Source organism: Osmerus eperlanus, chromosome 1 (assembly GCF_963692335.1).
Source record: "Osmerus eperlanus chromosome 1, fOsmEpe2.1, whole genome shotgun sequence".
Taxonomy (NCBI): Eukaryota; Metazoa; Chordata; class Actinopteri; order Osmeriformes; family Osmeridae; genus Osmerus; species Osmerus eperlanus.
The window spans coordinates 10,860,727-10,884,175 of NC_085018.1; the positions used below are offsets into that span (position 1 = coordinate 10,860,727).

The following is a 23,449-nucleotide window of genomic DNA, read 5'->3' on the forward strand; positions in this document are numbered from 1 at the left end:
TTAGAAGAGGAGAGGGAGGAATTCAGAGACAACTCACAGAGCGGATTACGTTTCAAAACCCCAGATTGAATATTTAACCCCCCATGCCTTTTGATAAGGGATAGGGGGATTTTGACTGACTCGGGAACTCAATTTCCCCCTCCCATGGAAGCGGCAGGCTGCAGTAATGTCCTGTAGGCTTGCCCTTGGTGGGCTGCTGGCCCTCCCCTCCCCTGGCCTGTCACTGTGTGTGGTCGTCTGCTCACCCTGATAGAGAGCAGCTCAATGCTAAGTCATTACGCTCAGAGCACGGCCTAATTACAATGAGACGGCTCACCATGTAACCTGCCAACAGGGTCGCTGCTCTTAAAAGTGATGGCGTTAAGGGAGCAGGCACACAGACCCGGGCTGGGAGATAAGGAAGGAGCATCTTCAACAGGCCTCGTCGACATTTGAGCGTGTGTCTTTTCTAGATGTGGTGTGCATTCCCTTCTGTCTTACGGGCTATAGATAACCGCAAACCCCGGTGCCATTCACATGCCGCTTCTATAGAGAGCTTGCCCCCCCCCCACCCCCCACACCTCCTCTCCCTCCGTCCATGTCCCCTGCCCAAGGCACAGTACCACAGGGAGCTGGACAAGTTTATACTGTGAGGAGATAATGTCTCCATATTGAACATGGGGACACTTTTACACCTCGCCCATCGTCTCCAAACTGGCTGTTTCCATGGAAACCTGGCCCTTAATGACCGATAAGAGAGAACGACCTGAAAGAGATACCGGGAACGAGAGACCGAGCGAGAGACAGAGGGAGATCCTGCGGAACAAAGGAAGCAATTTAGTATCGGAGGACAGCGTGAAGCCCGATTATGTCGTCAGTGTAAATGATCATTAATTTCCCTCTGTCCAGCTGGGTCTGATGAATGCTTATCCACTCTCTGTGGTGGAGATGGAACAAGGCTTTAACCACTCCACTGGCAACCCAGCAACAAGCAGCACACTCACACAAACCCACTTTACTTGGACTGCGCCAACCCAAATGTGGGGGCGAGGACGACTCCACTCTGCAGCGCCCGACACTGTCTTCCTGTCCCTGAGTGTTGTAAACTCAGTTATCCACCTGAGCTGTGGCTGAACTGGGAACCGTGTGCTCGAGGAGTTTTACCTTCACTCAGCAGAGTCACCAGGACCTCTCCAACACAACACGGACGGTATTGTAAAAAGACAAAAGCAGGCCATTTTCACACGTTTTCTGTATCTTTTTCCTCTCAAGTCCCTCCTACACAGCCTATTACGACAACCCTTCACCGCTGTATGGGTCTGACTACTGTAGTGAGGTCCACAAGACCACACAGAGCCAACATCTTGCCACACCTGAAGAGTGATTCAATCACATCAGAATCAGCCCTTGTGACACCCTCAGTATGCTGATTATCCACCAAACGCCGATGCAAAGGAACCATAGAATGGGGGGGGGGACCTCCCCAATCTACCAAATCAGCCCTCCTGCTAGCTTGCAAGCTTCAAAGGGCCTGATTTAGACAACACGTCTCCAGCGACCATTTGCTATCCGTTTCGGCGGCGATTTGAACAAAGAACATACCTTGATCAGAACTTTTGAGGAAAGTTCTTGAGACTTTACCACAAGAGTACAAGGTGGAGAATTATGAGAGGGATATTTGTGTTATGTTTGTTACTTTGTTTTAATGTTGTGTTCACTGAAATCTTGATTCTAGTAACAACTCCTTCTTCCTGAAAGATAACCACGTCATTCTTGGTATCTACACGAAGCTATCATAATAAAACAATCATTCAACTATATTTTGTAACTGTACCAAGATGTCCAGAACAATATTTGAACCATCGAATGATCAGCCAGAGATCAGATCACACCTTTGGTAGGTGTGAAGGAAGGAGGGGGGAGTTGAGAACCCAGCTTCCCCCAATCCACATCTGACCCCAGACGGGTCCTCCCTCGAACTGTATAAAGCCCTAAGATGACCATCAATCTCGGACTCCAGCGAAACCGACCATGGCATGAACGCCATCAGGATTGGCGTTCCAAGGACGTCGCCAAGCTTCTCCTGAGATTCAACTTTATAGTGATCGCGACACTATCTGGACGTTTCAACAGAAGAACCAAAAACGCAATTCCAAATGCGACTTCACTGAGATCCCGCAGACTCAGTCACATGACCCAGCGCAGCCGCGCTGTGACTTCAGATTCTTCAAATGGACCTTTGGCGCAAACCGCCCTCAACATCATTGATCAACCCCTGATCAAACGTAACTATGGCTAACGCTCTTTCCTCCTCGACATGGCATTGGCGTGAGCTCTGTTTATGATTTGTAAAGATGTAATCACTGACTGTACAATTTCTGCCTTTCTTTAAGTTAGACCATTTCATTCTGTTCATTGAAACCAATCTCTCATATCAAACCCATAATCCAACTTTTCATAAGATCTGTTTACCTTACTTGAATAAATTCATTGTAAAGATATTTTGACGTGCGTGTTCACTGATGTTACGATTGGCTCTACTCTTAGAACGAATTCATTCCTAAAGATGAGACTGATTATTACATATTAAACATAGGATTCCCTAATGTCCTAAACCAATATTAGGGTGGTGCCCCAGACTTTATGATAAATTAAGTATTTCAATCTTAAACGAGCAAACCCCGCTACACTACATTTCAAACTATGAAGACAACCCAGCATGGGGCAAATGCCTTTCTGCTGCACTAGCCCTACAGTACCTGTGGTTCTGGAGAACATGGGCCTCAGGGGAGCCTGGAGCTGGCCAGCGGTGCCAGCTCTCTACTCCAGCCCAGCAGGGGACAGCCATGCAGGGGAAGAGAAAACATCAGAGCCCAGGCTGAACATGGAGCTGCAGGAGCCATGTGGCAAAGACAGACAGAGAGACAAGCAGACACAGACAGATAGACCGGCAAGCAGACAAGGAAGCAGACAGACACACACAGACAGGCTGGCTGGCAGGCAGGCAGTCTGCGATGGTGTGTCTGCCTGGTGAGGTCTATTGAGTGCCAATCCTTCCCATCACTAGCAGTTTATCAACTGAAAGCCTGTAATTTCCTCCCTCTTAACTAACTGATCATTTACCATAGCAACCCATTACAGATCCATTACACACATGAAATAAAAAGGCTGGTAGGCACAAAGGTGCTCCATAGATCAGGTTTATTAGTGAAAACATTCCCAACCTCTATGACTCAAAATTACTAACTGGCTGTTCCCTAACACTCAGACTCACCACTGACCCGGAACAAACCAGAGCTCTGGACGTTGTTGGGACAGAAATGCCACTTGTTCAAAAGGTTTAAAAATAAGTACTAGATCTTTGTAAAACAAGGTAAATGATAGTTTATTAAAGCTTCAGCTGGTTACAGGAAGTACAGGAAGCAAGCGCAGATAAAACACCTCCCAATTTGATCACAGTTGATATAGTAAAAGTGAGTAGTATCCACCTCCCTCATATCATATCACTGACATATTTACTAATAATTTCGTAATGGAAGAACTGTGCCCTTGGGGACCCTCCTTCTCTGGGTCCATGTAATGGAAGAACTGTGCCCTTGGGGACCCTCCTTCTCTGGGTCCATGTAATGGAAGAACTGTGCCCTTGGGGACCCTCCTTCTCTGGGTCCATGTCATGGAAGAACTGTGCCCTTGGGGACCCTCCTTCTCTGGGTCCATGTCATGGAAGAACTGTGCCCTTGGGGACCCTCCTTCTCTGGGTCCATGTCATGGAAGAACTGTGCCCTTGGGGACCCTCCTTCTCTGGGTCCATGTCATGGAAGAACTGTGCCCTTGGGGACCCTCCTTCTCTGGGTCCATGTCATGGAAGAACTGTGCCCTTGGGGACCCTCCTTCTCTGGGTCCATGTCATGGAAGAACTGTGCCCTTGGGGACCCTCCTTCTCTGGGTCCATGTCATGGAAGAACTGTGCCCTTGGGGACCCTCCTTCTCTGGGTCCATGTCATGGAAGAACTGTGCCCTTGGGGACCCTCCTTCTCTGGGTCCATGTCATGGAAGAACTGTGCCCTTGGGGACCCTCCTTCTCTGGGTCCATGTCATGGAAGAACTGTGCCCTTGGGGACCCTCCTTCTCTGGGTCCATGTCATGGAAGAACTGTGCCCTTGGGGACCCTCCTTCTCTGGGTCCATGTCATGGAAGAACTGTGCCCTTGGGGACCCTCCTTCTCTGGGTCCATGTCATGGAAGAACTGTGCCCTTGGGGACCCTCCTTCTCTGGGTCCATGTCATGGAAGAACTGTGCCCTTGGGGACCCTCCTTCTCTGGGTCCATGTCATGGAAGAACTGTGCCCTTGGGGACCCTCCTTCTCTGGGTCCATGTAATGGAAGAACTGTGCCCTTGGGGACCCTCCTTCTCTGGGTCCATGTCATGAAAGAACTGTGCCCTTGGGGACCCTCCTTCTCTGGGTCCATGTCATGGAAGAACTGTGCCCTTGGGGACCCTCCTTCTCTGGGTCCATGTCATGGAAGAACTGTGCCCTTTGGGACCCTCCTTCTCTGGGTCCATGTCATGGAAGAACTGTGCCCTTGGGGACCCTCCTTCTCTGGGTCCATGTCATGGAAGAACTGTGCCCTTGGGGACCCTCCTTCTCTGGGTCCATGTCATGGAAGAACTGTGCCCTTGGGGACCCTCCTTCTCTGGGTCCATGTCATGGAAGAACTGTGCCCTTGGGGACCCTCCTTCTCTGGGTCCATGTCATGGAAGAACTGTGCCCTTGGGGACCCTCCTTCTCTGGGTCCATGTCATGGAAGAACTGTGCCCTTGGGGACCCTCCTTCTCTGGGTCCATGTCATGGAAGAACTGTGCCCTTGGGGACCCTCCTTCTCTGGGTCCATGTCATGGAAGAACTGTGCCCTTGGGGACCCTCCTTCTCTGGGTCCATGTCATGGAAGAACTGTGCCCTTGGGGACCCTCCTTCTCTGGGTCCATGTCATGGAAGAACTGTGCCCTTGGGGACCCTCCTTCTCTGGGTCCATGTCATGGAAGAACTGTGCCCTTGGGGACCCTCCTTCTCTGGGTCCATGTCATGGAAGAACTGTGCCCTTGGGGACCCTCCTTCTCTGGGTCCATGTCATGGAAGAACTGTGCCCTTGGGGACCCTCCTTCTCTGGGTCCATGTCATGGAAGAACTGTGCCCTTGGGGACCCTCCTTCTCTGGGTCCATGTCATGGAAGAACTGTGCCCTTGGGGACCCTCCTTCTCTGGGTCCATGTCATGGAAGAACTGTGCCCTTGGGGACCCTCCTTCTCTGGGTCCATGTCATGGAAGAACTGTGCCCTTGGGGACCCTCCTTCTCTGGGTCCATGTCATGGAAGAACTGTGCCCTTGGGGACCCTCCTTCTCTGGGTCCATGTCATGGAAGAACTGTGCCCTTGGGGACCCTCCTTCTCTGGGTCCATGTCATGGAAGAACTGTGCCCTTGGGGACCCTCCTTCTCTGGGTCCATGTCATGGAAGAACTGTGCCCTTGGGGACCCTCCTTCTCTGGGTCCATGTCATGGAAGAACTGTGCCCTTGGGGACCCTCCTTCTCTGGGTCCATGTCATGGAAGAACTGTGCCCTTGGGGACCCTCCTTCTCTGGGTCCATGTCATGGAAGAACTGTGCCCTTGGGGACCCTCCTTCTCTGGGTCCATGTCATGGAAGAACTGTGCCCTTGGGGACCCTCCTTCTCTGGGTCCATGTCATGGAAGAACTGTGCCCTTGGGGACCCTCCTTCTCTGGGTCCATGTCATGGAAGAACTGTGCCCTTGGGGACCCTCCTTCTCTGGGTCCATGTCATGGAAGAACTGTGCCCTTGGGGACCCTCCTTCTCTGGGTCCATGTCATGGAAGAACTGTGCCCTTGGGGACCCTCCTTCTCTGGGTCCATGTCATGGAAGAACTGTGCCCTTGGGGACCCTCCTTCTCTGGGTCCATGTCATGGAAGAACTGTGCCCTTGGGGACCCTCCTTCTCTGGGTCCATGTCATGGAAGAACTGTGCCCTTGGGGACCCTCCTTCTCTGGGTCCATGTCATGGAAGAACTGTGCCCTTGGGGACCCTCCTTCTCTGGGTCCATGTCATGGAAGAACTGTGCCCTTGGGGACCCTCCTTCTCTGGGTCCATGTCATGGAAGAACTGTGCCCTTGGGGACCCTCCTTCTCTGGGTCCATGTCATGGAAGAACTGTGCCCTTGGGGACCCTCCTTCTCTGGGTCCATGTCATGGAAGAACTGTGCCCTTGGGGACCCTCCTTCTCTGGGTCCATGTCATGGAAGAACTGTGCCCTTGGGGACCCTCCTTCTCTGGGTCCATGTCATGGAAGAACTGTGCCCTTGGGGACCCTCCTTCTCTGGGTCCATGTCATGGAAGAACTGTGCCCTTGTGGACCCTCCTTCTCTGGGTCCATGTCATGGAAGAACTGTGCCCTTGGGGACCCTCCTTCTCTGGGTCCATGTCATGGAAGAACTGTGCCCTTGGGGACCCTCCTTCTCTGGGTCCATGTCATGGAAGAACTGTGCCCTTGGGGACCCTCCTTCTCTGGGTCCATGTCATGGAAGAACTGTGCCCTTGGGGACCCTCCTTCTCTGGGTCCATGTCATGGAAGAACTGTGCCCTTGGGGACCCTCCTTCTCTGGGTCCATGTCATGGAAGAACTGTGCCCTTGGGGACCCTCCTTCTCTGGGTCAAATTGACCTGGCATCCCCCAGGGACATGAACGGGTCATGACCCGGCCTTCTACATATGGTGAACATCTATCTTCTAATTGTTGGTGTTTGTCCACTAGGTTTGTTTAATCTGTCTTACTTTAACTACTGTTTTGGGGAAAAAAGGAGAACCCTTCCCATTTGTCACCGAATCATCTATGAAGGGAATACATGGTGGGGAAATAACCCCCTCATGACTGTCTTCGGCCAATGTGGCTGACTGTGTTCTACTGCTGGCCCAGAAGAGAAGTTCACACGCCAGGCTACCTGCCTTCATCTGGTGTCATTCAGTTCATATAACCGACTAACACATGATGCATCAATCATATTCGATCGATCAATCTCGCCATGACGATGAAAATAACGATGAAAAAAATGACGGCCTCGTCCAAAAACTCTATGACGTCTTTGCGAATTAACAACTTTCAACTGGTTCTGCGATTGAACTTGTGAAAGCATGATGTAAGAGGAGTGTAAAGAGGCCGTCTGCCATGGATATCTGGGGCGGACGGCCTTATGGTAATAAGGGTGCTTGTTAAGAGAATAGAAATGAGTGGTATTATCCCAGGCTTTCAGATGCTTTTGTCAGCTTGACAATTCTGAAGGCGGACCAGAAACCACTAATTTGTGAGCCAATTTTGCAAGCCCTATTCTTTGAATGGAAATTCAGTGACTTTAGATGAGAGACAGACAGTTGGGAACAGCAAATTCGGAGAAACCATAAGAAGACCCCAATCCCAGAGTTGTGTGGATTAAATGAAAACAACGTTCAAGTCAGCCCTGTCAATCAGCATTTGTACAAAGTCTCTCTGATGGTATAACAATCATTGCCTTGAACCTCAGCTGATGTTTGAAAAGCTCCACAAACAGGCTGCTAAACTGGAGATCAATGCTGGGCCCTTGTTCCTATGTTATCACACACACACACACACACACACACACACACACACACTGGTGCTAAATGGACTCTCGCCGGTCGTAAAAATCAAACAAAAACCCAGTTAACAAATTCTTTGTTTCACCACACATCCACACATGCTCATAAGCATTGTTCTATTGGGGACCCACACTGTTACTGATAATGAAAAACGATGAAACATGTCAACGATGCGTATATTGTACATAAACACTGCATGTGGACGAATAGAGGCAGAGCTCGTGGTTTGACAGCATGCGTCTGTGTTACAGAGTAAAGCAGTGAAGCTGCGTCTGCCTGCCTGCTTGCCCCCCTGAACGACGGCGGTAAAACATGATCCTCTTAGAGCCTCCAAAGTTTCTGCTTTGATGCACAATTTCCCAATGCTACAAAGGGAGACATTTCGGAAAATACTCATTCTTCAAGCTATAAGTTTCAATTTCCTCTGAACCGAGCCTGCCTGAGAGTGTGTGTGCGGGAGGGGGGGGGGGGGCTGTCTGGGGACAGCAGGACAGACGGACAGTGGCGAGACCCAGCGGGATGCCACCGCTGCTCTGCGTCAATGGCACGACACGGGACAACAGACTAAAAGCAACAACTTGTTTACCGCTGGAGGTAACAGATTCAACTCAATAACCTCCTGACGCCGGCAGCGGGCCCTGCAAATGTTTACAGTATCTCACCAGATCGATTTGAAGGAAATGTCACGCTTTTGGAAAGGTGAAAAGGTGAGGACTCTGTGGATTCTGAAGGGTAAGGCGGGAAATACACGGTGTGCCCGTGGTGGCAGTAATGTGATGAAAGCTGCATTAAACCATGTACCACGGAGAAAAGGTTTCCTGACTTTAACCCGAACAGACTACTCACACCGAGCCTCCAATAGTGAGTCACACACAAGCTGGGACTAAATTATGCTGAGTGGTTTTAAGAGTCCTCCAGATACGACACTACAGAGGGACAGAGAGCGCGGGGCATCTCGAACCCCGCCAGTGGAGGGCCTCCGCGTCCCAGGAGGAGCCAGGATAGGAAGGTGAGGATGTCCCAGACCTCTGTGGAACCGAAAATAGAGGCCACGGGTCAGGGAGGAGAGTCAGTTCCTTAATGAGGGGATACAGTATGAGGTGGGTGTAGGAGTTGATGGTTGATGGCGTGAGACTCGGGCCCCCTCGTACTGACCGATTTTGGATGGTATATGCACATGCAGCTGCTTAGAGTCCCTGTGGAAAACGTCCTGGTTCCACCATATTTAACAGTGTATTTCACAGCACACATCCCTGGGGGCTATCTAGCTCCAACATGGACAGACTGGGTCCCCCCCCCCACACACACACACCCAGACACCTGCCAACATCTCTCCCTAAACACAAGCCTACCCCAAACCCGGAGAGCAGAGAGAGGGATTTGACTCCTTCTCCGCCCCCCTTTCTTATTTCCATCCTTCACACCTCACACACACTCGCGCACACACACACACACACACACACACATACTTGTTACACCAACACATACCATATAACCACATGCACATCACATTATACAGCTCAATCAGTGTTCTGTTTATCCTCTTCCTACTGCCACTAAATCCCATCCAATGCAAACAGCTTTATCCTCTCCCTAGCTGTGCAGTCCAGTAAAGTAATGATATCTTTATCTGGAGCGAGTGCACACACACACAGACACACAGTGCACAAACACACTGTAGCAGTTGAACCCAGCAAAGCTGAATAATTCATATGATATAAATAAGTCAACACTCGTTTTTTTTTCTCTCACTCCAGACAAATCTACTGTGCATGTTCACGTACGGGGCGTCACTAAGTGGGTCACATGTCCCTTTTCACAAGCTGGACTGAGATGATCCCCATCCTCATGTCATGTGCCGACATGCCTCATCACCGTTTCAGCCATGGAATGGAAAACAAACATAACAACATGCAGTAAGTCGCTCCTTGAGCCTGAAATGAACTGGAGGAAGTGATATAATTGTAGGATGCTAAAATCTTAAAAAAGGCAATTTCTAAAGATTAGGTAAGATTACATTTAACGATTTTCCAGTTTATCCCCTTGCCCTATCAGATCAGCTCTGTGGCGTTTAATCTAATCTAAGACTGTGTTTTTCGAGCATGTGGGAGTGTGTGTGTGTTAGTCTGTGTTTGAGTCTGCCTGTATGCGTGTGTGTGCATGGGTGTGTGCATGTGAATCTGTGTGTACGTGAATCTGTGTGTGAAATCTGTGTGTGAGCCTGTGTGTGTGTGTGTGTGTGTGTGTGTGTGTGTGTGTGTGTCTGTGTGGGTGTGTGCATGCTTGTGTGTGTGTGTGTGTGTGTGTGTGTGTGTGTGTGTGCCTCCCGGAGTTGTTCACTACCTCTCTCTGAAGGAGACAATGAACCCATGTGAAAAAGAAATATGAATGTGTTCACCACCTGGTCGGCATGGCACCATCAGAACGGAACCAGGCACATTCATGGAGTTTCCCAACACCACCAGTACTTACTAATCTCACAGTGCAAGTTCTCTCTTTATGCTGCGATAACGCTGAGCTTTCCCGTCATTAACGCCGACCAATCACAATCTCACGCCGAAAACATCGATGTAGTCTTCATCATCCCCATCCTCCTCTTCATCTACATGAACACGTTGTCAGGTAGCAGAATCACTCTGCCAGGGGAAATTGAAGTTGGCCCAGATCAATAGAGGTGATATGAAATGAAATTAGCTCGCCAAGACGAGGTGGAAATGTGAAATGGAGAGATAGGAAGGAGCAGGCCGAGGTAAACACTCTCCCAATGACAACACTCGGAACACGCTATTTAAACACACGCACGCACATTGCATGTGGGCGCCTACATTCAAGGGCACACACACACACTAAGACAGACACACTAAGACTAAGAGGTCACATGTGGACTCGGCAAAGTAGCATGATGCTGATCAGGTCGTGACAAGACTAAATGATTAGGTTACAGACAGGTAATGGAACCCTATTTACCCGTCATGCGCTTTAATAAAGGCGCATGACGACTTTTCCTATACCTCCACAGTGACATGCGACACCAGCCCCCTCACCTGGAACACAGCCGCGTGGCCAACAGGTCCCGGACACATCCCCTCTTTTGAAGCTCCCCCAACCAAGGAGAGAGATTCAGAGCAACTGCAATACTTCATCGGCTCATTTCAATATGAATGGGCCCTCAGAGTTTGGGGCGTGCGTGGAGCTGCAGAGATGTGAAATTGCGGGCGGCATGCAGAGCGGGCCGACACGCAGGGTTAATTCAGGCTGCCTTTGATGTCTGCCTATGTGTGAAATGAGCTGGTGGTCTGGACATCACAGACTAAACGCCAACCCCACCCCCCCCCTCACCCACACCCCCACCCGCCCACACACGCACACACTCCTTATAGATTACATACTCCATATGACGGCGCCCTCCTGAATGCATGCGTCGTCCAGAGCCCCTCTGTGATCTGCACTAAGGTGGGCAGATGCCCTCTAAGCCCAACGTACTGTCAGAGACTGCTGCAGCTCAAGACCTGATCACGTGCTTCCATCTGGATCCTGCTTTCCCGCTCGCACGCGGCCACGTACCCTAGGAGACGCCACACAGGCATGCCATATACAGTAAGATGTAGACGGGCGTAGCATGAATAAGGCCCACAGGCAGGGACATTATATAGCTGTAAAACCGCACAACTGTGTCGTAGATATATGCCACACGATGCAGGTTTCTGATATATTTAAATTCCATAAAAGGTGGATTTAAATGAAGCATTAAGATGTATGTGTGTGTAGGGGGATGTATATATGTGAGAGTAGTGTGATTATTATACTTTTCTCCTGTGCGGTGTGTGTGTGTGTGTGTGTGTGTGTGTGTGTGTGTGTGTGCATGTAGGAGAGTGTGTAACGCAGGGAGTGTAATGCCAGAGCACAAATCCCATCAAACAACAGAACCCTGGGAACAGGGCCAGAGGCATAGATGAGAACTGGTCCAGCTTGGAGCCAAAACCGGGGCTGGTTGGTGGAGGAGGGGAACAACCCTGTCCAACTCTGAGTGAGAGTGAGAGTGAGAGAGAGAGAGAGAGAGAGAGAGAGAGAGAGAGAGAGAGAGAGAGAGAGAGAGAGAGAGAGAGAGAGAGAGAGAGATGGGGGCAGAAAGAAAGAAAGAAAGAGAATGTGCTAAAGAAAATTGAAAGAGAGAAAGCGAGGGGCCGAGAGATGAAATGGAGGGTGGTGCAGCTTCAAAGCCCATTTCTCAGATTGAAGTTAGCTGTTGCCTGCATTCTCAAAAAATCAGAAAAAAGCTCCAGGAATTCTACAACTGTATGGGCCTAAGAACCACCCACCTCACACCAAAGGCAAGCCAATTAGAGTCATTCAGCACTGTGACCAAACAATCAGAGCACACTGCAGGTGGAGGAGGGGGGGGCCAGGAGATGAGAAAGCCTCTGTGAAGCTTCCCTCACACCTGAGCACACACACACACGCGCACAAACACACACACATACCTATTTTAGGACCCACACATCAGCAAGAATTTCTACCCACATACAGTAGAAATGCAAACAAACCAATTCTCTTCTCTTGAACAGAGAAGCTCGACCCTGGAATCTTCCATTGTGGTCATCCTGCCCACTCTTAAAAGACTATACAGCGTTGGGACTAAATAAACCCTCCTCTCTCAGTCTGACCGAACGGCAGGAAAGTCATCGGCTGTCATCGGCTCTCAGATAACATAGACAAAAGACCCACAAAACACAAACACACACACACTCTGTGCGGAACACTTTGTTTATTAAGAAAAACAAAAGGAGCAGAAGAGATGTGCAGTGTCGGCATGAAGGAGAGAGAGAGAGAGAGAGAGAGAGAGAGAGAGAGAGAGAGAGAGAGAGAGAGAGAGAGAGAGAGAGAGAGAGAGAGAGAGAGAGAGAGAGAGAGAGAGAGAGAGAGAGAGAGAGAGAGAGAGAGAGAGAGAGGAGAGAGAGAGAGAGCAAGAGAGAGAGAGGAGAGAGCGTTCGCCCCACTCTCGTCCTCTCCTGACGTGTTGTTTTCCTTCAGCGGCGATCCGGCAGCAGCAGGATGCACCCGGCTCCGCTCCTCTCGCATTCATCAAGCGGCCATTATAGTTACACTGATCGAGCTCCCGACGGGCCGTGGCGAGTGAACCCCAAACGCTGTACGCTCGCGGCGGTACAGTAAATGAGTCTCCCTGATCCGAGTTTGGAAAAGGAGGAAGCGTACCCCCCCCCCCCTCCTCGCAGCGTGGCCGAGGCAGCGTGGTCGAGGCAGCGTGGCCGAGGCAGCGTGGCCGAGGCAGCTTCCTCCGTCCCCACAGTGTGGACGCTAGACAGCCGGTGTTCCTCCCGCACCCTGTCAGAGAACACACGCGCACACGGTGGAGGGAGACCAGACTTGTGGGTGTGTAGCCAGAGTAGGGGGGGCTCGTTGTCTTTGCGGCAGACCCAGTGACGCTAAGTAATTGGTCTACCGTTTAATCACGCTGCCTCTTTTGTAATAACAGCGTGTCAGCAAGTTGGTCTCCAAACCAAGCTTTTGTTTCAGCTAATTTGATATTGTGTAAATGGCAGGCTACAATTTAGCCTCAGATTCAGTGTCAATGGCCACTGAATACACGGAAGATGCATGCTGAAAACATCTATTCTTCATGAGGTAATGACACACAATTCACAAACACGGAGGGCTATCATTAGAAATCATTCATTACAGTCTTGTAATTGGAAAAAATCACCATTTGGCGAGGGAGAATGGAGTCCCCGCAAATGTGCGGCTTGTCCCGCCATGTTTGAGGAGGCGACTGCACTAAGTGAGCCAGGGCCGTCCGTGAGCCTGCACACTGTCAAGAAGCACACTGCGTCTCCACATCTCTTAGCGAGCCCAGACTGTGCCAAAGCCATCAAGGCTAACCCAGGAGTAGCTGTATCCTGTGCTGATGTCAGAAAGCCAATAAATACGGAGAATTATAAATACGCAGTCTGTGTTTGCCTTCCTCTCGTCTGTCAGCTAGGAAGTTGCCTGGGAGACTAATGCTGTTGAGTGTCTCCTCCGCCTGCACATTCATCCCGGCCATCTCCTTCTGTTCTGCGCCTCCGTGGGCCCGCTATCTGTGCAGTACACGGTCACATCGGTTTGTGTTCATTACTTGGAAGACTGGAAACAATCACGTCAACGTCCTTTGGCACGCGCGCGCGCACGGGAATGAGCCTAGCGGTGCAGAACGCAGTGTCCGTGACCGCGTGGCCCTGTGCAGGACCTCCATGGCTCGCGGTGTCTGGAAAGGGGTGCACCGGCACCGTGGGGTGGTGGGGACGGGGGCACATTTAGACTGAGGAGGAGAGCCACGGTCGCAAACGGCTGCGTCTGCGTTCGGTCTGTCGTCGGCTGGTGGAATCGTGCCGAGCGTCGCCACGTTGACACAAGCCAGACAGAGGCCGAGAGAGGGGGGGGGGGAGGAGGAACAGAGACGGAAAAAGGACAGAGAGAAACGTAATGCAAAAATAGCCCGTCTGTTTCCATCGGACAGATAACGAGCTGCAGTTGTGTTGTGTAAGGTTGAGGGCAGGGGGGGGGGGGGGGGTGGGCAGGAGGGAGAGGGAGCAGGGGAGGATAAGAAGGGGGGTTAGGATGGGGGCCACTGCTCTCTCTCCTTTAAAGGTAATTGCTCACGGTTTCAGCAGGACACTCAGCTTTTCCTGTAAATTGTCTACAGGAGTCTGAGCGATTAAATCAAGTAACCAATTAAATTGATCCGCAGCTACTGTACATCATCGTCCACTGTTTACGCCGCACACTGTGGGAGGAGGGGGGGGGGGTGTGCGCGTGTGTTGTGTGTGGTAGCTTGAGCTAAAGAGTGGGGCTAGGATGTTTGTCTGCATGGTACTGGGCATTCAGCACAGATTACTGGAAAGTGTTGGAGTCAGCAACAGTGAGTAAATCCAGCAGCACTTTCCACAGATACAGTATCTGGGTTGTTCATGGGGTTGACCTGGCCTGGAGCAAGATGCTATTTCTAGGAAGCAAAGGGTATGTTTTGTGAGGAACAGGAGCCATTGGCCCTCACCATACACGACCACAAGACTGCTAGGCCCGGAAACAGACCACATGGACGGCTGGCAGAATCAGTGAACCTGGAATAACAAGCATCTGACTAGCACAGAAAGAAACACACAGTACATGCAGCCACACAAACACATGCAGGCAGGTACACACACACACACACACAGACACACACACTAAGACACAAATCCAAACTGGCTGGACTGGAGGCGAGAAAGCCTGTGCCGGTCTCAGATAAACCTGCATCCCAGCATGGGGTCTCAGAGCCAACTGATCCAGCACTACTGACCACACACACACATCCCCCATCCCAAAAAAAACACTCCCACCCCACACACAAAGTCACTGAATGGGATCAAAGGGTGGGGGGGGGGGAGAAAGAGGAGCCAGACACGCCGTGAAATACCATCGATGATAGGCCCGTCCCAGGATTGTATTCCTGTCCAACCCACTGTAATTCTAAGTCTCTGCCACTCTTAGGTTTGATCTCATCACTCTGGGGCGAGAGGTAGGAAGGGAGGAGAGTGGGATGGAGAGCGTGCTGGGAGATGGCGGAGGAGGGGAGAGGCGGAGGGGGAGAGACAGTAGGCAGTGTGCTACGGTGCCAGGCTAGGGGTTAAGGAGCAGTCATGTGCACGAGTCTGAATTATTCATGCTGATTAGAGTCTCCTTATTGAAATGAATTAAGAGCCCTGCATATGTTACACTCCTTTTACCATTTAAGAAGCTTCTAAGAGGGAGAAAATGGCTGTGATCTTGGCTGTGAGTGTGTGTGCGCTCGTCCATGAGGGCGTTTTGGCATGCGTGTGGGTTTGTGCAAGCGTGCATGTGTATGGTTGTGTGGGTGTTTGGAGGGGGTGAGGTAGTAATGGCTCGCATACAGTGCTATGCAAGTGTGCATTAAAGTGGGCGTGCATGAACGTGCGTCTGTGCATGTACAGTACACGTGCGTGGGCTTCCAATCAACTATAGAGTTACTGTACTCCCTTCCCATGATTCTGTGTGTTTGTGGGTGTGTGTGTGCATGATGCTGTGTGTGTGTGCGTGTGTGTGTGTGTGTGGGTGGGTGCAAGCTTACTGTATGCTTATCCAACAGGTCTGAATAAGCCTGAGGACAGGAAGAGAATTCCAGTGTCCTGTCCAACGTGGCCTATCACACACTACACAATACACACTCCACACAATCCAAACCACACACCATACACTATACACCGCATGCACGCGCACAATACTCACCGCATACTCCACAGTGTAGCCACAAAGAGAGAGTCATGAAGAGAAAAGCTCCTTCCTCCCACATTCGACTCTCTCCTCAGACTCTCCCGCTCTCTTTCTGTCTCTATGACATCATCCATCTCAGATTTCTAGACTCTGAATACGCAGAGCCATCTCTGAACATCCATCTCTCCTGTCAACTCATCCATCATGCTTCTCCCCGCACAAACACGGGCCCGCTCTAAACACACACACACACACCCCTCTCTGCCTCTCCTCCCTCCCTCCCTCCCTCTTTTAACCTTCCTCTTACGTGAATCGCCCTGTTTCCGTTACAAATGTACCTCCCGTTATGTCTCTCTCCGTCTCCACGAACTTGCCAACCCTTTATCATGCCCCCTCACTCGGACGAGAAACTCAACATACTGCTCTAAAAGCCACCTTACCACCTTCACTCTTTCAACGTAAGACAAACGAAAAAATAATGAGCTTTTTTTTTCCTTTTTTTGTCTTTTTTTTCCATGAGAATAAACTACGCATGAAGAGGAAGGGAGCGCGGAGGGAGGCAATCTTGTTACCAGCCGGCATAGCCCTAGGAAGATTTCTATCTGCCACACGTATAGAGAGAGGCATCCATTTAGAAAATGGCTTTTCTAGGCATGCTGGGCCATTTAGCACACCCTGTGACGACTCCTGTTTGGGCCTGTGATAAATGTTCCTTCACACCAGCTCACTACTGAGCACACAGTCAGTCCAACACACACACACACTTAAAAGCACTCACCCGAAAGGACGTACTACTTTATGCAGACAAAACAACTTATACTATAGTACCATTCAATCTTACTTGAGTAGTCCTAGACACAGGAGCTAAACATAGACTAAAGGATGTCAAGCTGACATATAGTGCTGTCCAAGGGCAAACTTAATCTCTCATTGCCATATTCGCTGACACACTGACAGAATCGTGTTGCGTGTGGGATGGAAGTGGGTTCGTACCCATCACAGTGATGTGTCCCCCTCCAGTGTGAGGGAGGTGTGAATCTTAGTCATCCAACATCATCCAACATCATCCGCATGCCAGCAGCAGCCACCGTCAAGACTATTCCTATAGCACCCTTCCACCGCCCTTATATGGGCATAAAGCCTTTGCCATCCTTACTGTAAGTGACATCGCCCATTCAGTTGCCACCATAAACGTCATCTCACTGCCCATCCCAGCCATGTGCACAGTCCAGGCTGGCTGATACACACTCAGCCAAACAGCAGTAATGAAGATAGCATTGCTAGTCTGTTTCATGCCCTGGAAGCACAGTTCACATACACACTGTATAGACATGTGACCGTCAGTCTTACTCTGCCAAACCATCTGCTTAAACAGCCAGACACACATGCACGCACACGCACACACATAGACATACACAAGCCCAGATGTTGGTAGTCTGTCGTGGAGAGGACCCATTGAGGTTCCATGTGAATTTACGTTAAACAAGCTTTGGACATGGCAGATAAGTCTGCCATGTCCTGTTGTGACTTGCAGTTGTAAATGACGGGGCCGTTTCAACTTACAGCTCTCATCTGCTGGATTCCAGTGACGTGTGGAAGAACCTTCTCCAGCTCCCTTTCAATGCGCGCTGCCCAGTGCATCATTCTGAAAGAGACAATGTACATCAGCATAATACAAGGTCAGATAGATATTTCTCAGTTGCATTGTGTGTTCATATTGCCTATCTCTGTCTCTGCCTGCCTGCCTGCCTGTCTCTCTGTCTGTCTGCCTGCCTGCCTGCCTGCCTGCCTGCCTCTCTGCCTGCCTGTCTGTCTGTCTGTCTGTCTGCCTGTCTGCCTTTCTATCTTTGTCACAGTGCTTCTGCAGCTCCATATAATGCATGGGTGTTGATGCCTTTTCTTTACTTGTCCATTTTATTAATCAGCCCCCACTGCTTTCGTCACTCACTAGCTGGCCGGACATCCCGCAAGACGGGGGGGGGGGGGGGGTGAGAGGGAGGGGTGGGGGGTGTGGGGTGGGGGGGGGTATTGGCTTGGATCATTGGATTGGCAGCAGTGCTTAAAAGGCTCTGTAATAAAGGTTGAAAAGCCCAGGTCTGACAGAAGTGCACAATAAGCAGGAGATGCTCTTGGTAAATGGAGCCAAGTTGGGAATTAAGTGATCAAGCACGGGGAGATCGTCCCTGTTCATCTCTCTCACCTGAGCCGCAAAAGGACTTCATAGAACAAGATGTTCGCTGGATTTGGTTAAAGCAGGAAGGGGTCATCTGTGTCTGAGCCCCCTGGCCAGGCAGTGTTAGAGGACAGCCAGGGGACGTTAACCCAAGACACGGCAAGGTAAAAAAAAATAATTGTTCCTTGTTGTTGAATGAGCTTGACCACTGCCTCATGCACATCCTCACAGTGCTGTGTGTTATGAGACTTGACACCAGCTTTCCAATTCAGAGTCAAAGAGCTGATAAGCAATCGCTCACATCAGCAACGCCACACAGTCATTTGTCTTTGAGTAATATGACAGAAAGAAATGTCAGCGGGAAATGTCAGATTCTTCAGAAAGACAAGAGGAGACAGATCTATTAAAAACAGCACAACTCCACTGAGAAGTGACAACACGGATGACAACCATCATCAGGGCTGTACATTAGTAGCACATAGAGGCCCTTTCTAGGCTGTAACCATGGCCACAGACAAGACTAACTACCCTGAACGGGTGAGTGTTCACTGAGGAAACCTACACGCGTCTGCACATTGGCACTAATACTTATTGAATGTGTTTCTGAAGGTAAGGTAAAAGGGAAGAGTGGAGAAGAGCCTTTAAAAGGATTGAGGTGGGCGGGATGGTTGGAGAATGCTCGCTGACTAGGAAAAGGTCACCTAGCAATGAAGTGAAAACAGGCTTAAAGTGAGACCACACTGTAGCAGAAAGCAGCGAAGCTAACAACTAGTGACAATACCGTTGTCCTCAAGCTATTCTGACCCCTTGCCCAACTTGACTAGCCCAATAAACTCTCACACACACACACATCAATACAATGCCATGCACACATGTCAACAAATCTACAAACAACTACCCTCTGATAGTGGGGGTCAGATGGCTGAGCGGTTAGGGAGTCGGGCTATTAATCAGAAGGTTGTTGGTTCGATTCCCGGCAGTGCAAAATGATGTTGTGTCCTTGGGCAAGGCATTTCACCCTACTTGCCTCGGGAGAATGGCCCTGTACTTACTGTAAGTCGCTCTGGATAAGAGCGTCTGCTAAATGACTAAATGTAAATGTGATATCGTTAACAAATTCTTTTTTTCTAAGCAATTGCAAATCAATACCTATCTAATTGGGCTTAGGGGTTGTAACTGGCTGATTCACATTGATTGATCAAATAGGTCATCATTAGCGAGAATTAAGTTTATATTCCTGTCTGATTTAAGCTAACCCAATCTAGATAAGACAAGGCCAATGGACTAGACTAGCAGTCGCTCTGCACTATTTAACTGGAGACTTTTTCCATGCGTGACCTTGATTTGATCAATAACTCAAGCAACCATCATGTCTCATAGCTAAAGTAAATTGGAAAAGGTTCATACTCAAATGTAGATAGTATGCAGGCGGTTCTATTCCATCGTGCAGTGGCAGCAGTCATAAATGTTAGGCAAGTATCAGCATCCATGATGACATTAAGCGAAGTACTTAACGTTATTTTAGTGTGAATGCATGAATATTTATTTTCAAATGTTTATAAATGTCTGAATATTTGTGAGATTCTGCATACTGCAATGCAGCAATACATCAGAAAAAAATAGGAAGATTGTATGCTCTGTCCAGAAATCAAAATAAGTAGGCTACTGTCGTTTCAATGAATTTCAAACATTTGAAAGGGCATGCTGCAAGTTGCGGAAGTCAGTAACGTATCAGCCTACTAATAAGAAATAGCTCAGACACACATTTACTGAGGCGCACGCACGCGCGCATGAATAAGGAACCGACCAGGCCTATATGATGTCACTGTCTAGCCCTGCTGTATAGGCTAGATCAAAAAAGCCGGTAGACCAAGTTCATGTTTATTAAAGGTTGTTTACCTCTTTGGACAAGGTGTAACATTTGAGATGCGTGATTCGTTCCCTTAAGGGTAGGCTATTCAAAGGATATGGATGTGCAGTGGGCTACACAAAGTGAGTCCACAATGCACTGAATTGTACCGTCACCTACAGCCAAGGCAATACATTTGACATGTTCATCTTTGGACAAAATAAGTCATTAACACGTAGGCATTTTCTGTGAGGGGGAAAAATAGTGTGTACTAAATTTGTTGACACGTGAAAGGGTGTAACCATATATCATGTTTCGACATGACATTTAAAGCTTTGGAGCATTAGTAATGAAAAACACAGAAACAGAAGAATAACCATTCTTGCATTTGGATTAACAGATCGATTCAGACTGATCCACAAGCCGTACTGCCAGAGGAGGCAATACATATTCAAAGGACATCCACGATGAGAGTAAGTCAGACTTCGAGCATTAATCAGGGACGAAGTCTCATGACTGATGAACAAAATAATAGTAAACATAGAGCAACATATGGCTAAACCTAACGGATTAAATATAATCTTTCATTCAACATTGTGGCATAATAATGTATTTTACTTTTTTATTTCAAATAAACCTAAGCCATTCACATGGTCGTCCTTAAATAGCTGACAAATACAAAAAACTTCATACGCTTTCAGTATATTTTGAATAGCCTACTTCTCTAAAATGTCATTTCGAAATGTTTGTAAATAACAAGAGCAAGGCAAGCCATGCCATAGGGAGATATGTTCAATATAAAGTTAGAATGACTATAAATTCATTAGACGGACAAAACTTGGATTAATGCTTCGGTTTATTTATGAAATATTTAGGTCATAGTTTTCAATCTGTGCAGGTCTCGGGGGTGTTCTGTGAACATTTGTAACATACTGTATGCTAGATCCTGTAAAATTATAGTCGTTTCTACGAGCAGGTGAAAGACGCGTGTTGGCGTGGCGCAACAGAAGGATTTCGGGCATCCTTGCGGACACTTTTATTAGTCTCTTTATAGGCCACATGTAGGCTACTGTGAGCCACAGTGACTGAATTTATTACATATGGCTATCCAATTACTAGTCTTTGTTTGTTACGTTATGATGTGATTTAGCCCAGTTTTGACAGCATATGTGGAGTAAAGGAGCCTACTTTCATAAATCTCCATTTCCCAAGTAAAGATGAGGGAAATAAAACAAACAGTGGTGACGTAGTCTGTATAATGTTTATTTAATTTAATCCCAAATCCACGTGTAAACTGTTCAATTAGGTGATCGATTTCGCTATGGAGCACCTGCACAGCAGTTTTAAGTAGGCTAGCCAATAGGATCCCACGTTCCGGGCGATATAACCTACATAATTGACAGAATTATGCTTGAAGGGCAAATAATGTACGACAGGCCGTTGTAATGTATCAGACATTCGAAAAAGCGGATATATTTGTAATAATTCGAGCATGTGACGGAACTGGCGTCTCTGTTTCAACATCAGGGACAGCATCGCGCTACTATCTCACCTAGGTAAACAGCGAGCTTTGGGCCACCTGTCCCAGTTTTGCGCTCTAAACTCAACCCCTATTTCCCTTTCACCCCAAATGGTACTTACGTGTAGTGTTGGGGAAACCGGTTACCCGTTGCTGGCGAAGAAACGCTAATGATGAGGATAGTTTGAATTGAGAAGAGACAGAAGATACCGTAGGACTGAGCGCTGATCGCCATTTTCCATTAAATATTCAAGAAACTGGAATAAATAGAAAGGGGTCGGGAGATAGTCTCTTGCAGCCGAGCTGAGAATAAACACCGAGCTTCAGAAAGTGTGTCGGTAGATGGCGAAGGTTCCTCAGGACGTGAAATTTCAATCGGAAACGTACAAGAGGATTGGCAGCTGAAGACAGGCGTTTCGAAGATTCACAGATGCGTTGACGCTGCCGCCGCCGCTGGTGCTGCTGCTGCTGTGCCTTATTTGCGCACTCGTTCTCCTCCCTCCCTCTCTCAGCCTTGCACATTTGCTCCCCTCGCTCGCTCTCCAATGTAACAAACGGACCGCGTGAGCACAAGACGGCACAGTTGTTCAAATATCCCTGCGCGACAGACGGGGGCGCGCGTCAGGCCATCCTCCGTTCTGTTCTCAATGCTGTCTCCTCCCTGGTTCCCACGGAGGCAGACTGGGCAAACTAAACGTTTATGAATACAAACGATGGCTTTCTTTTTAAATTACAGGCATTACTGTAGAGGGGGAATACTTTATCTGTAGTGTAAGCATTCGCCACCTCTTAAGTTGCTTCCATGAGGCTTATCTGAGACCAGGTTTGTTATTGTTTAATATTGTATGTCCCAACATAATGGAATACACTATTAAGGTTAAACAGCATTTCAGCGAAATCCGTTATCCAATTTATTGCATTAACTACTTCTTGTAACAGTTAGGTTTCGGTGCATGCAGTTTTTCCATGTTAGTGGAATTAACATATGATATCTATCAGCATCATTTATAAATCATATTACTGCTAAATGCATAAATGTAAATGTAAAATATTATAACTGACATACACCACCCCATACAGCCCAGTGAATCCTGATATTGTCTGTAAATTTCCTTAACCAGTACAACTATTGTTCATATAAGAAACGTCTTCAACGTCACAAGCTTAGGCCTGACAGACAGTTCACTGCAGTAAAAGTGGGAAAGGAAATGACTCTAGATAATTCATTCTGTCGTCTCCCAATCAAAGCAAAGGTTAACGGTTGAACACACCCACGTCCCTCGGGCTGTCCCCAGGAGGGCTCTTCTATCTCTCAGTCCTATCTGTTCAGATGCACAGTCCTCCCCTCCGCTGCCCTTGGTTCAGTCTAGCAGCAGGGGACATGCAGGTTTCTCTCCTACAGAGGCAGGGCTCTGCAGGGTGCTGTGTCTTTGTCACTCCGTGACGGGGAGGGAGGGAGGCTGGGTGGGTGGGAGGGAGGGAGGGAGGGAGGGTGGGTGGCAGTGCTGTGCTAGAAAGGACTAACTGGGCCCCAGATCTCAGTCAGAAAAAGCAAAAAAAAAACGTACCTCAGAGCAGAGATGACAGTCTGTACAATGTCGTCCATTGCTGCTACCTTGTCAGGTAACTGTCGCCCCAGAGTTAGCCTTCGTCTGACAGGGGCTACTCTTAACCAATCAGGAGTTGAGGAGTCACAGAGGCAAAGTGATGTTGTAGTCTGTGGAAAAACTCCTTCTTAATGATTCACTTGTGTATTCAAATGTGAGAGTGCTGTTTCCACGTCATCGTATTAGTAATAACAGTAGGTAGCTGTTGGAGCAGTGAAGTGGCTGACTCATACACCAAACACTTTCTGCTGAGTCGTTGCCTCTCTGTTTTCTCTTTTAAACACAGTCAGAGACACCTCATCTCAAACCAGCTGTCCCACTGGGGCCCAAGGAACGATAGAAACAATATAATTGTCATTCTGAAGCACCAATGAAT

At 48.8% G+C, this 23,449-nt stretch overlaps 1 protein-coding gene across 3 annotated transcripts in view; it reads right to left on the minus strand.

Moving 5' to 3' along the window:
* The window catches only part of cacna2d2a (calcium channel, voltage-dependent, alpha 2/delta subunit 2a), a 115,089-nt gene extending 93,065 nt beyond the window's left edge, over positions 1–22,024 (minus strand). For 2 of the 3 annotated variants that reach the window (XM_062458765.1, XM_062458757.1), the window contains exons 1-2: positions 21,589–22,023; positions 17,489–17,570 (exon numbers count right to left, since the gene is read on the minus strand). In XM_062458765.1, the coding sequence (XP_062314749.1) occupies positions 17,489–17,570; positions 21,589–21,701 (195 nt within the window). In that variant the 5' untranslated portion in view covers positions 21,702–22,023. Of the gene's footprint in view, positions 1–17,488; positions 17,571–21,588 lie in introns of all 3 variants that reach the window. The other variant, XM_062458749.1, reaches the window with a different exon arrangement.
* Between the last annotated feature and the right edge of the window lie 1,425 nt (positions 22,025–23,449).